The sequence below is a fragment of the Microcebus murinus genome, chromosome 13 (assembly GCF_040939455.1).
Source record: "Microcebus murinus isolate Inina chromosome 13, M.murinus_Inina_mat1.0, whole genome shotgun sequence".
Classification (NCBI taxonomy): Eukaryota; Metazoa; Chordata; class Mammalia; order Primates; family Cheirogaleidae; genus Microcebus; species Microcebus murinus.
The window spans coordinates 8,474,214-8,487,403 of NC_134116.1; the positions used below are offsets into that span (position 1 = coordinate 8,474,214).

General features: G+C 43.2%; 1 protein-coding gene across 2 annotated transcripts in view; it reads left to right on the top strand.

Moving 5' to 3' along the window:
- The window catches only part of IRS2 (insulin receptor substrate 2), a 29,840-nt gene that overhangs the window by 12,883 nt on the left and 3,767 nt on the right, over window positions 1-13,190 (top strand). Inside the window, exon 2 of one of the 2 annotated variants that reach the window (XM_012752005.3) lies at window positions 2,654-2,883. The exons of the other annotated variant lie outside the window; for it this stretch is intronic. Within the exon in view, the coding sequence (XP_012607459.2) occupies window positions 2,654-2,865 (212 nt within the window). The 3' untranslated portion in view covers window positions 2,866-2,883. The remainder of the gene's footprint in view (window positions 1-2,653; window positions 2,884-13,190) is intronic. 2 annotated transcript variants of the gene reach the window in all.

The following is a 13,190-nucleotide window of genomic DNA, read 5'->3' on the forward strand; positions in this document are numbered from 1 at the left end:
AGCAGACAGCAGGCCGGTGGTCGGAGACCGCCTCACAGGACACACAGAGTAGGGAATGCTTTTTCTAGCAGGGATAAAGGGAGTGATGAGACTTCTCTCAGGTTTAGAAGAAAGTCAAGGTCAGAATGCCCTGTCTCGCAGTACTGGATTTTCTAACTAACTTATCAGGTTAGTTAGAAAAACTAACAGGAGTAAAGATTCTGATGGGCTGTGCAAGGAGTCTTCATAAATGACTCATAAATCTTCCTGAGCAAGGTTTGAATCCTCCTGTGAACGTTGCCTTCCGGAGAGGACCTGGGGAGTGTGTGTTCACCTGTATTGTCCAGTGCTGTGAAGCCACTGGAAATAGGGACTGAAGGCAGGGACCGTTTGATCGCATAGACTTACAGCTCTGTGGGAGAAGCCACCCATGGTCCCATCTTCTGAGTTACGCACGCCTTGGCCACCAGCCACCCTGCCAAGGCCCAGCTCAAGGGGTGGGGCTTCTTTGGGGCTTTCCTTGTTCAAGACTAAAGATGCCCCCAGTGGCTGGGCGGATGAGGAGACTTGTGCAGCAAGGAGGAAAGATTTGGAAATAGACCAGGATATCCTTACTAAATTTAAAAAACATGCAAATAATACTTTAGAAACTGCAGGCAATAAGCAGGATTAGACAAGTCATGGATTAGAGTGTGCTGAGCAGCTTGTTTTCGTTTGGAGGGGTCAGAAATGGAGGTTCTGGGCTCCTGGTACGCCCTGGACTTTGCAGAGTCCTGAACTTCCTGCACAGCGGCAAGTGCTTCAGAGGGGATGGTAGTGGGCAGTGTTTCACACCACACCTGGGTACATTTGGTAAAAAATAAGTTACTAAAGTGATTTGTTTCTGTTTCATTGTCATATGATAGTAGTTATTCATTTTTATTTTCTTCCTGTATAACACTTAACGTATGCAATGGAAACAAAAATAATCCATAAGCTACCCAAACCCTTTTCCAGTTATAATTATTAAATGAGTTTGGTGAAACTTCTAGGAAGAACTTTTGTTACATTGTCAAATACATGTCTAATAAATGTACGGTTCAATTGAAAATAGGTAGGCTTTAGCAAAGTGTATTAGTTACAAAAATTCAAAGCCTTTCTTTCTCCTTTAGAGTATTATACATCCAGAAGTGTAAGTTTATTTTAATTGCAGTCAGTTTCCGAAAACTATAATTGAGCTGATTAAGAAAGCAAAAAAAAAAAAATTAAAACTTTAATAATGAACTATGTGGAAATATTAGATATGAAAACTGCCCCAAACCATTATAATGTAAATTTTCAAGCATTAATATTTTGTTTGGATACGTTTTTTAAGTGAGAGTTTTCTCTGAAAGGCTGTGTAGCTTCCATGTATGATGACATTTTGGTATGTGGGGTCAGATTAAAACTGTAAGGATGCAGTAGAATCAGCTGTCCTTGGTTCAGTTTTCTGTCTTACTATTATTTGCAGTTTAGTTTATCAGTAGTGCTGGTTTATTAATGGTCCTTGTTCCAAATGAAATAATCACTGCAATGAAATATCCACGTTTTCTTGGCATGCAGCATTTAATTAAGTCCTTAGAACTACTTTGGGTGATAAGCATTCTTCTTTGTGACTCCAGTTCAGAATTCACTGGGTCTTTAGCCATTTCCAAAAAAGGCAGAACACATTTGACATTTTAAGCCAATCCATTTATTGAAAGTTCAGTATGTGCCAACACAGGAGTAGATGTTCTGAGAGATAGGGAGGAAATATGAAACAACGTTTCTGTCCTTTGGGTGCCCTTGTAGTCACCTTGGGCATCATCCCACCAAGGGCTGTTGTGGCACAGCCACTTGGACCCTTTCAATAGGTGCCCACCCTTCAGGCATTCTTAGCCACAAAGAATGGGGTGTCCCTGATGGGAGTGTGGGTGTCTTTGCCAGAGAATTCTGATGGGACCACTCAAACGTTACACCCTCTCTGTCCCCCTCCACATGCACACTTGGGTGCATCCAATGAGGTGGTGTTTTTGGAAAAGTTTTCTTCTCTGAAGAACCACAGCTTTGCTTTCGCTGTCAGCGCAATTCCTAGACATCAGCTTGCCCTGCCCTCTCAGCAGCTTCACCTCCAAACTCTCTGGCATTTCTTCTGTGCCCAGTCTGTGCTGTATATGGTGGTCCTCAAGAAACTGCCCAGTTGTTAGGGTTTTGCTCTCCTTTTCTGACTCTTTCTGATTCTTCTCTGCTTACCGTCACTGTTGCTCGACAAGGATACCCCCTCTTTAATCAGAGGGCAGGGGGTTACTTCTTTGAAATCATCCTTTCTTTTCCTGACTTTTTCCTCTGCCTTCCTGGATACACCTGTGAGAAAGCTCACATTCAGAAGGTGTTTGGTGCTGCTGCTTGCATACAACTGTGCCCCTCCATAAAAATGTAAAGATTGAGGTGCAGTTGAATAGTTTTTTGTGAATTAGCCACCAATACTTGAAATAATCATAGTTCTTTTTTTAATGTTATGCTTCAAAAGTGCTTTAAAAATTGTCATTGTCCTGGGAAGTTTCAGATAAGGTGGTGATCTCTCCAGACACACCTCTCGCAGACAGGCTATATATGTGTATTTGTGTAGGCGTATCAGAAGCCTTTTGTAAAATCCTTTATCCCATCCTTTTTACAGACATCCATGACCTATCCAGGAAAGCCCCCTTCACTTCCTGTGCAAGGGAGGCTTCCCTGCCACCGGCACCCCCCAGCGCTCAGAGTGCTGCCTGCTGCTCTGAAAACGCTCTGCTCTCGGCCCCCCTGCCATCTGCCTCGGTGGCCGGGGTGGGTGGAGGAGAGAGACCCCACCTGGCCGGGCAGCTCTGTGTCACCAGCCCGTCAGGCTGAGGTGGGAGTCTGTAGCAGGTGAGTTTCCTGTCGTAATTACCTTTCACCACGTTTTACTGTTCTTTCCAGAAAAAAAAAACAATAAGCGAAATAAAAAACGACAGGAACTTCACTTACAGGCTGCTTAAGGAAGGTAGAAAGTCAGGGGGCAGGAGAGATGGTGGCAGAAAGGATGAGATCTCACTTGAATGTCTAAATTTAGACACTTGTTAAGTTCCAGCTTCTTTTTTTCTTTACAAAGACAACAGTTATTCCATGTGGAATACTTCAGAAATATTTCTTCCATTTGAACAATATTAAAGGACAGGTTAGAAAGGAATGGGTTTGGTTTTTCAAGCTAAAAAGAAAAACAGAAGTGGGAAGTCTTCAGTAAGCTTTCTGCTTCTGAAACGTAGGCAGTGAACTTAATTGCGATGTGCGTTCAGGACACAAGGAATTGCAGGTGGTGACAGAGACTGTAGAAGACTGAAGCAGGGCTGGGGAGAGGGAGAGGTGACATTTGAGCCACACAGCCTGAAGGTGGGAGGAAGCAGTAGGGAGAATCCCAAGAGGCAAAGGGGATAAACAGCAGTGCAAAGGCCCTGGAGCAGGGATTGCCTGGGGTTCCAGAATAAGGAACATAGCCAAATAAAAGTACAGGAGTTCAGGAATGACATGCTTTATGCTAAAAGCTTATATTTGTGTAGTACTTTATCATTTATAAAACATTTAAAAGGATAGGTTCTTGTTGTTACCCTTATTTTTTTTAATGAAAAACCTGAGGCCCAGAGACAGTGAGCAGTGTGCCCGCCCAGCCATGGGTCTGGCCCCTGCTGTTGGAGGAACCTTCCCAGTCTAGAGAGAGGTGTGTTCCTGGTAGGCCTGTCGCCGCCTGAGTCTGTCTTCCAGGCAACACAGTGCCTTCATTGGAAAAGAAGGCCTCTCCGGCTCCCAGCAACCACAGCTGAATCTGCTTACTCCCGACTCCCCTGGAGGCTGGGTCCCCGTCCCGAGCAGTCGCTGCACGGCAGGCTGCTGTATGCAGCCTTGTGAAACAGACCCATTTCATTCTTTGGCTAATCTGGAAACTAAAATGGTAGAAAGTAGCAAATTTACGGATAATTTATTATTCCATGTGGTTCTTAGAAATTCTGGCTTACTAGGAAAGCACTGATGGAGGGAATTCAGAGGCCAGGGTGTCAAAACTAGAGGACCCTGATGTCTTAGCCTGTTGGTATGGAAAACGCACATTTATTAAAGGACTCCAGCCAGGTGGGCACAGTCATTTGTAGCTTGCATAATTTAAAAAATTGGTAGAGTGTTTGGATCCATCTTTAGAATTTAGGCTCAATTTGACTTAGTCTTTCTGAAATATGTAGAAAAGTGATGGTATACATAAAAGGCCTTAAAAAAAGCTTATCCATTTTGGTAAGATAAGAATGAGGACCTGATCCTTTAGTTATTTGTTTCAACTGTATTGGTAGTTGTTCTTTTGGAGTAGAAATTGTAAAATGACCTCTTGTTCTCTAAGGAAAATTAGGGAAATAATTATTTTATATGAATTCATATATACTAAGTATGACAAAATTATACAACTGACAATTTTTAAATGGTCAGATTGATTTCCTGGGATGGAATATCACTGAGTGATATTTTCCTGGAAGAGAATTTATTAAGTTTGCCATATGTGGCCTATCATTATTACATATTAAGTGTACATCTGCTGGATCCTGAGTTTTGTCACTTTGATTACTAATGAGGTGGTTAGAAAGGTACATCTCTCTTAAATCCATTCTGAAAAGTCTTCAAGGACTCATGCACGGCTTTGAGAAAGCTGGAAAAGTGCCTGTGTAAATCTCTCACAGTCCAACTTGCTTTTAAAATAAGAAATGCTTTCTTTGTAAGTAATTGATCATTTGTCCCCTTCCCATAGCAGTTCGGGGAAACTGTATGTTTCGGTTGTTGCAGGTGTTTGTTCTTTCGCAGAGCTTCCTTCTTGCTGGTGAAGAGGAAAGGTGGGAGGCGAGTCTGTGCCCCTGTCCCCCTGCCCTGGAGTGTCCCTCCCACACAGAGCACGGTGCACTCAGCCCTGCGGGGTCTCTGGCCTGTGTCCCTGGGCCTGAGAGGCAGGAGCAGGGGGCTTGTCCTGGCTCTGAACCTAACAGCTGGTGGCCTGGGCAAGTCATCACACCCCGCTGGACCCTGCAGGAGAGGTTGGGGTCCTGCCTTCCAGCCTGCCTGCTCAAGTAAATTTCCCCAGGAGCCTTCGCAGTGTCCCGAGGCTGTTGCCTGTCCCAGGCATCCTGGGGTTGGGTCCCCAGTGTGTGAAACTCCTCCCAGCTTATGAACATTTGAAAATGTCTTCAAGATCCTTGCCATTTTAAGCTCTGCCAAGGCTCAAGAACTTATTCTTCAGAAAGTTGACTCTGCCTAGACTCCAGTTCAATGAGTAACATTATAGACACTCTGGCATTTGGGCTGAAAGGGCATGTGCGGTAACTTAATATGACTGTGCGCTGTGTGAGTGCCCACTGGTCACCTGACACTGGCGGCAGGACCAGTGTGGGCGGGGGAGGGGAGGAGGACACACCGAGGTGGATTTCTGGTCTCCACTTCCCTATTTTCTTTTCCTTTTGAGTAAATGAACTTTACATAGTTGGTAACGTGGCACTTCCCATTTTTCATTACTGATATTTCAATAAATAGTGCTTTATTTGTATGTGAATCTCTCTCATCAGCGGCAGAGGAGTTTAAATGTCGACGTACATTTTAGTGCACCTTTTTATGTAAACCAGAGAGAAAGGAAATGCTGTTCCCCGGCCTGGACTCGCCGGAGCCCAGCCTGTTGGTGCCCACTGTGCTCGCTTGGCGCCAGTGACGTGGAGAGGGGCCCGCGCGTTCTCTGCTAGGCAGCTGCCTGCACGGGGACACTGGCAGCCTTTTTCTGGGCATTTTGTCCCGTCCACAGGGCAGGAGGAAAGCAGCTAGGCAGAGGTGCTCTTTGCGGCGTGTGAGAACTATTAGCTTTAAATGGCCTAGAGTTACCCCAGAAAAACAATTCTACTTCTGTTCTGCTTCTATCCAATTAAAGCAAGTTTATTCATTTTATTCTGGGAGCTGTTGGCCATTGTTTTTGTGCATTCATCAGTTGTTTATTTGCTGCCTGAAGTTGCAGTTGTCCGTGATGTCATTCATGGATATACTGTTGAAGGAGCCAGAAAAGGGGGGTGGGAGGAGCCCGTTTTTCCCTGCAGCTCAGGCTGCCTGGTTTGAAGAAGTCTGTAGTTCAAAACACAGCAAGTTTTTACACGTATACATTATTTGAAGATGTACAAAGGCAGTCCAGCCACAAGCTGTGAGTCATACTAGTAGCATGTGCTTCTCTATGAATGAAAATAATCTGTACGTATATATTTTGTTTGTATTAATTATACATTCTGTACATAAGATCTCATTTGATAGTTTCACTGTGACACCCCCCCCCCTGGGCAGTATAGGGCGAGAGAGATAATGTCGGTGTGTTCATCAGTGGCAGCAGAGCTGGACAGTGGTGGTCTCTGGCCACCAGCCCTGGGATCGTGACTGTGGTGCAGCCACTCTTCCTTCTACACCTGCATCGTGTTAAGCCGTGGGAATGGCTTGTGGTTTTGAGGTGTAGAGGCAGTTGCACAGCGCCATCCTGCGCTCCCAGGGACCAGCAGAGTGTTTTTGAGATGGTTCATCATGGGGAATGGAAACTCCAACCTGTGCAAAGACAGCGCGCACTTCAGTTACTAAGTGCGTTTCACCCTTCAACCTTGACTTCACAAGTAGACCTTTTACAGTTAAAGGCTGTGTGCTCATTCGCATAAAGGCTTTTAAATTATATATATTCTTCACCTGAAGAGACAAAGCTTAAATCCCAAATTTATATAAATATTATAGGAGAGAATTAACCTATAGTTATTTAAGTATTTGAAGGCAAAAAGGGTAAGTTGAAATGATATATATCAACAGGCTATTTGGAGGTGAATATATTATGAACTGTTACTCCACATTCCCTTAATTTGATAGGCAAAACATAATAATTATGTTTTATAACTTCAGATATAAATATTATAAACATTTTTATAGTTTACATAAAATACATCTTTGCATTGGTAAAAAGATCATATATACAAAAATGTGTTTTATCTGAGAAAAGAATTACATTGTTCATTGGATATTTGCAGTTTTACTGCAATATCAGTTGGCCCAAATATTCTTATTAGGGCAGACGTGTAATGCTTATATTCACATTCTCAAGTGATCTAAGAAAGAGAAAAGATTTGGACCGTTTGTGAATTGCAGATCTAATGTGTATACTTTTTCTTACCTCTGTTAAAGTTGAGAATACTAGTATAGAATATATTTAGTAATGATTAGATTTATTCAGTACATTTGTGTTATGCATGAAAAGCCAAGTAGAAGAGCCACAGCTGAGAGAAATTAATTGGAAAAGTGCGCTAGCTTCATAAATGATTTTATGACTTGCGTCCTCATTTTCAGTGGGGTCTGTAACAGGATAGCATGGGTTTTAGTGCATAGTATTGCATTTCTGAAGTACGTAAGCTTGCAGATAATTTTCAAAGGGATATCAATTCATTTTCCAGGTGTAACATACAGGTGGAAATATATGGTGTTATTTTGACAAATTTGGCTATTGTAATTACTTCTGATTGTCTCCCTTAGTAAAGATTGCCATGTTCATGGGCTCCCTAGCAGAAGGACTGGCACGTCATTGTGTAAAGGGTCAGGTGGTAAAAGTTTAGGCCTCGCTGCCCCGCAGACTTCGTCACAATCGGGCCACTCTGCTGATGGTGTGAAAACAGCTGTGTGGAAATGAGTGTGCACAGCCTGGTCCTAATAAAGCTTTATTTACAGAGACAGGCAACAGGCCAGACTTGCCATGCTTCACTGAGCTCTGCCTTAGAGCGCCACTCTCATGTGAGCTGGAGAAGGTTTTCTTTGCTTCTGGGTCTCACACGGTCCTGAAGCTTTGTTTCCTTTAGAAAATTGTATTTGACTTGTCTGCCTTTGAGAAATGGCACAAACCACATGGGGTTTTTAGTTCGATTTGATCCACCAAGCTTTATTAAGGACCTAGTCAGCATGCTGCTGGGTGCTGGGGACAGTCCCCTAGGTAAGTCATCTGGCAAGGGAGGCAGATCCATGAGGATCATTCATTAAGTGGTGTTAAATACTAGTGTGGTATTTAAGGCCCTTTGAGGGGAGTCTTCTAAAGAGCTGATGGTTCCGTGTGAAGTTTACACTCGGGGCCCAAACGACAGGTGCAGGCGTCTCCACTGCCTGTTCCCACCGTGTCCTCGTGGCCAAAGGGGAGCAGAGAGGAAGTTTTTCTGGGAGAAGTTGAGGCCTCTGCTCTTCCACTGACCAGAGAGGAGGCGTCAGCAAGTCACTCATGCTCCCTCCCGTGGTTTCTAACTAGAAAGGGTGGAGCGTGTCGCAGCTGAAGAGAAGTGGCCCACCAGCGGCTCAGGAGGCAGCTTTGTCTCAGGTGTCTGTGCCGGCGAGCAGCAGACGCCGTTTCTCGCACGCACCGCGAGCTGCAGGCGCAGGCATGGCGGGAACTCTGCCCGTAGGAGAACAGCTCGCGTGATGCTCACGTCAGGGTTTTCAACAACAAGCCCAGAAAAGAAACACCCACTTCAGTATTGTGCTGTGACATCTGCTGAGGATACGCACTGTAAAATTAATACGGGTTCCTGTGTATGAAACTCTGGGTGTGTGGAGGAAGTTTGAAGTGCGGTGGTTAAAAGTTTGGGAGCCTGATTGCTAGTGGGTTAGAGGAGGTCTTATGTGAAGGATTAAACAGGAGTTAAAGGAGGAAAGATACCTTTTATTAACCCCAGCCTGTGAGACAACTAGATTGTCTCATGCCATTCCATATTGTGTCATTAACATCAAGTTACAACTTGATGTTAGGAAATTTCTTTAGTAACAAGCACATTCAAAATGAAATGGTTTTAATTGTTGGTAGAAGTGATGAGCTCATATGAAAGAAAGTTCTAAATCTTTCTCAAGTTAGGGTTGGAAAGCAAAGTATAGCCCCAGTTGTCATAGGGGACTTATTCTTCCATATTTTCCTCTTAAGTGACTTTTTTTTCAATTTAAAAGGAAAGTTCAAGTAACTGTTTTTCTTAGAATCTCTGGTGTGTTTGTTATCACACCCAACCTTACTTTTTTTTCTGAAGTCTTAGAGTGTTTTGCTTTTAGTAAAGTAAGGAGATACTAAGTTATCGGGTTTATTTTTCTAGGAATTTCTCCTGCAACTGAAAAGTTCATTTTGCCTTGTAATTCTATGTTTAACATAAAAGGTTTAAACTAAGATGTGCCTGAAAGATATGTTTGAACTCACTAGAGGGTTCATTTCTTTCTTAATCATGTTTACTACTAGAAATACAAATTTTAATTTTGAAAAACGTATTGTGTCATTTTGCTATGCGAGTCAATATTTGTAATAGTCCTAATTCAGTTGTAACTGACGATGTGAAAGCATTTTTACCTGCTCGATGAACTTGCTCTCTGGGCGATGCAGTGGCGTTCGCCAAAGGCCTGTGAGGCCCCGTGTCCTGACTGCCCCGGCCCTCTGCAGGGAGCCCAGAAGGCTCTATGTGGAGAGAACCAGGGCCTTCCCGGGCACAGCTGCCACGACCCAGGTGCATGTGCTGGGTTCTGAACCCTGATATATGACCTTGAAGCCACACAAGTCCAAACCCAAATTCTCATGAGAAATCATAAATAGTCATGGTAAGTCAGAATGTCTATCTGACATACTGCCTGGTTGTATTTGGTGAGCCAGATTTACCTTATTTATTTCTAACACATTCCAGGCTCGATGCTCACTTTCGTTTTCTTTAATGTAACTGTAAAACAGGCACTGGTGCTGTGACTTGTCGGCGTTTTGCCATTCATCCCATATATTACAGGGCAGCTTTCCTACTTGTTCTAATAACAAAGTTAATTTGGTTTCTTTTTCTCTTTCTCTCTCTCTTTCTCTTCCTTCCTTCCTTCCTTTCTTCTCTCTCTCTCTCTGGGGGTGAAATCGCGCAGATTGAAGGTGGGGTCTTTACTGACAGCACTCTTGCTCATTTGCATTCTGATTGCTCTTTTAAGTGGAAGAGAAAAGGGGTGGAATTATAGCTAGTCTGCAGGGAGTTATGATTACTGGCACATGGGACTATATCCCACATATGAATGTCATCTGTCATAAGTGACAGCAGAAAAAAGATGAGGAATGGCTAGACTGCATGACATGTCATCTGGAACGACTTTCATCTCTTCGCAAAAGTTTTTTGTTTGGTTGGTTTTTTGTTTTGTTTTGTTTTTTACTCAAGTAACGTTAGATGGATGTGTCTGTGAATGGATTTCTTTACAAAGTAATGTCCGAGGGACAGAGTAGTGTGGTGTGTAGTTATATGACAAATTCATTAAGCATCAGTGCACTTACATGTTTTACATACATGATCTCTCGAAGTAGGATTGGTGTATGTTCTGCAGTTGTGTTCATGAGCAACGTGATTCTTGCTGTTTTCGTTTTTGTTTTGCCGTTGTACCTGAAGAGTTCAAAGAATGTCTCTATTCTTCAGGAATATTCAGAGTAGAGTGGCCATAACATTAATTTGTTCTTCGCTTTCTAGTAAAATTAACAGATAATAAAATAAATAAATTTTTCTGGAATCTCATCTTTAGGAAGCATAAGTATTTAAAGGTTGAGAATGTCAGATTAGTAATGTTAGAAAATGTTTTCTTTTTTTCCAGTCTGGATGAACCGGACTAATTTTCAGGGGGAGGGACAACTTAACTTACTTTGTTTTTCCTCCCTAAAGTGAAATTGAGATTTATTCAGAAACTGTAGAAAGTTAGAAAGTCTGCTCCACAGACAGAGCAGAGGCAAGTGCTCTCTGCATAAGAGAACCAGCCAATTTAAGTTACTTTAAAAGTAAATAAGTAAAAAGACAGAAATGCTCTCTCGTTCCTAAGTTCAAATCTGCAAGAGTATTTTCCGTCGCTTGCCTCTCTTCCTTCTTCCTGGGCCCGGGAGTGATGGCTGAGTGGCTGTCACGTGCGTGGCGGGTACAGCTCTTCTGAGGTAGGCGCGAGCCTGGGGCACCACCTCTTGGTGTTTGGTGTCTGAGTGCTGTGCCTGGACTGCAGAGTGCCCGTGCGAGCGACTGCACCTGCAGGGTGTGTGTAGCAGGCGTCTTTCCCGAGGCCTGCCCCCTCCTTGCCAAGGCTAGCGCAGGCCCTTACCAGCATATGTGGCACGAAGAGTCTGCCACCAGCTCACATGGAAAACAGAGACTGTAGACATCCTTTGAGGCAGACAGCTTCTTTCCATAAGAAATGAAGAAAATCATGGTTAGGTTTTTAGAACAGATGCCTTTTTTCCTACATGCATTCTTAGGGAGTGTTTATATTTCTTAGGTCTCCATTTTATCCAGATCCTTTTGCCATGGCTGGGCAAGTTGAGTCGTCTGGATCCAATTGGAAGGCTACTGCCAGCCTTTTCCTTGCTTCCTTTCTTTTGCATCTCAACAAAGGATTGTTTCTGGTGGCTAATCCTGTTTATATTTGTTCAGGTACTTCCAGGCATCCCAACCTGTCACCCCAAATCAGCTGCAGCCATCAAGGGGAGGGTTCTTAAGCCAGCTGGTGGTAAAGCAGCAGGTCTGTGGGTGGCAGGCTGCTGAGCAGTGTGAACCAAAGTCCCATGGTCCCGGAGGGGACCCAGAGGCCTCAGGTCTCAGGTCTCTCCCTTTACACGGACAGGAGGTGTCCACAGAAAGCAGTTGTTTTTGTAAACCTAACAGGAGCCAAGTTGCATCCGCCTGTGTTTGCCTTATGCGCGTGTGTGTGTAAATGCGTTTGACACGCTGCACAGCTGATGCCGCACCCCATCTCTGAGCGCCGGTCGTCTTGTGTCTGGTCCACCTTAGCTAGGCCCTCTGGCATCCTTCCAGTTCGCCATGAACAAATTAATCTTCCAGGGATAACACCTTTTTTTCCCTTTTTGGTTGGCCTTCTTCACCCAAGTCATCAGTGAGGCCCCACACCAGAGTCGAATTAAACTAGAAAATTGCCGAAAGGTCATTGCATGAATAAATGCATGGATGAATTATTTCCTTTCCGTTTATCAGCTATGTTCTTGCATAATGCTCACGCTCAGAAATTAAGGTTTTGATAACTGTATTGTACTTCAAAAAATAAAATTACGTGTTCGACTTAATTAGAGCTCACAGAGATCTAATGATAAGAGTTGGGTTTCACAGCAATAAGCATCCTTAAAAACAGTGAAAATGTCAGTAGCCTCATGAATTTGTAAGTGAAATGGGAAGTAATTTTTTTCCATCAATAATAAACCCACCATTTATATGAGAAGTATATAGGTTTAAGAAATTGAAGAACTTACTTGCTTAGCTGTTTTCAAGATAATGGACTTAGGGTTACCATGAGACAATTTACCCACATTTAGCTAACTGTCAGTATGAAAATAAAATAAGCTTTGATTAGAAATCTTTCTGTAAGTGGATTCACAGGGTTTTGGTCACCTGCTCTGGGGTGGCCGTGGGATTCGTCTTATAATTAATGCCTGACTGACAAAATGCAAGCTCATTTTAGGGCAAAACACAAGTCTAGGTGGATTTTAGCAAATCCCTGTTTCTTAAGGAATGCAAACAATTAGATTCTCTCACTACAATCTCTTGGGATTGAAAATCACAACAATAATGAATGAAATAGCTGGAGGACAGCTCTTTTCTTAGGAGGAAATTCCAGGCCCTGTTTCCTTTAAGGTTCATTGGCAGAACATCGTTTACCTGTTAAAAGACACAAAGCTTTTTAAAAAATAAAAAGATAAAGTAGCACTGCCTCAAAATGTCATATTGTAGGGAACTTTTAAATAAGGCATGCAAAAAAAAAAAATAAGGCATGCAGTGACACATTTGCATTGTATGCTGATGAGCACCCTGTCTGTGCCACTTGTCTTTTTCTGGCTACAGGATGCAGTGCCTCGAGTTTGTAGTGGGGCGTGGCTTTTAGGAACTTACAGTCAGCTATAGGGCACACTGGAAGTTTCTTTCTTGCTGGGATCATTTTCTGAGCTCAAGATAGGTGGAAAATAATTCGATTCACAAAAAGTAAACCAAGGAATGTGGCGAGAGTCCAGGATCAGAATTCTCAGTGATTTGAGAAGAGTGTGCAGAAATGCAGTTTGTGTAAGTACAACTGCAGAGGAAGAAAGGCTAAGACAGGGCATGACACACCAGTGCACACGTGTGACTGAGTGGCGATCATGGTGGTGAGTG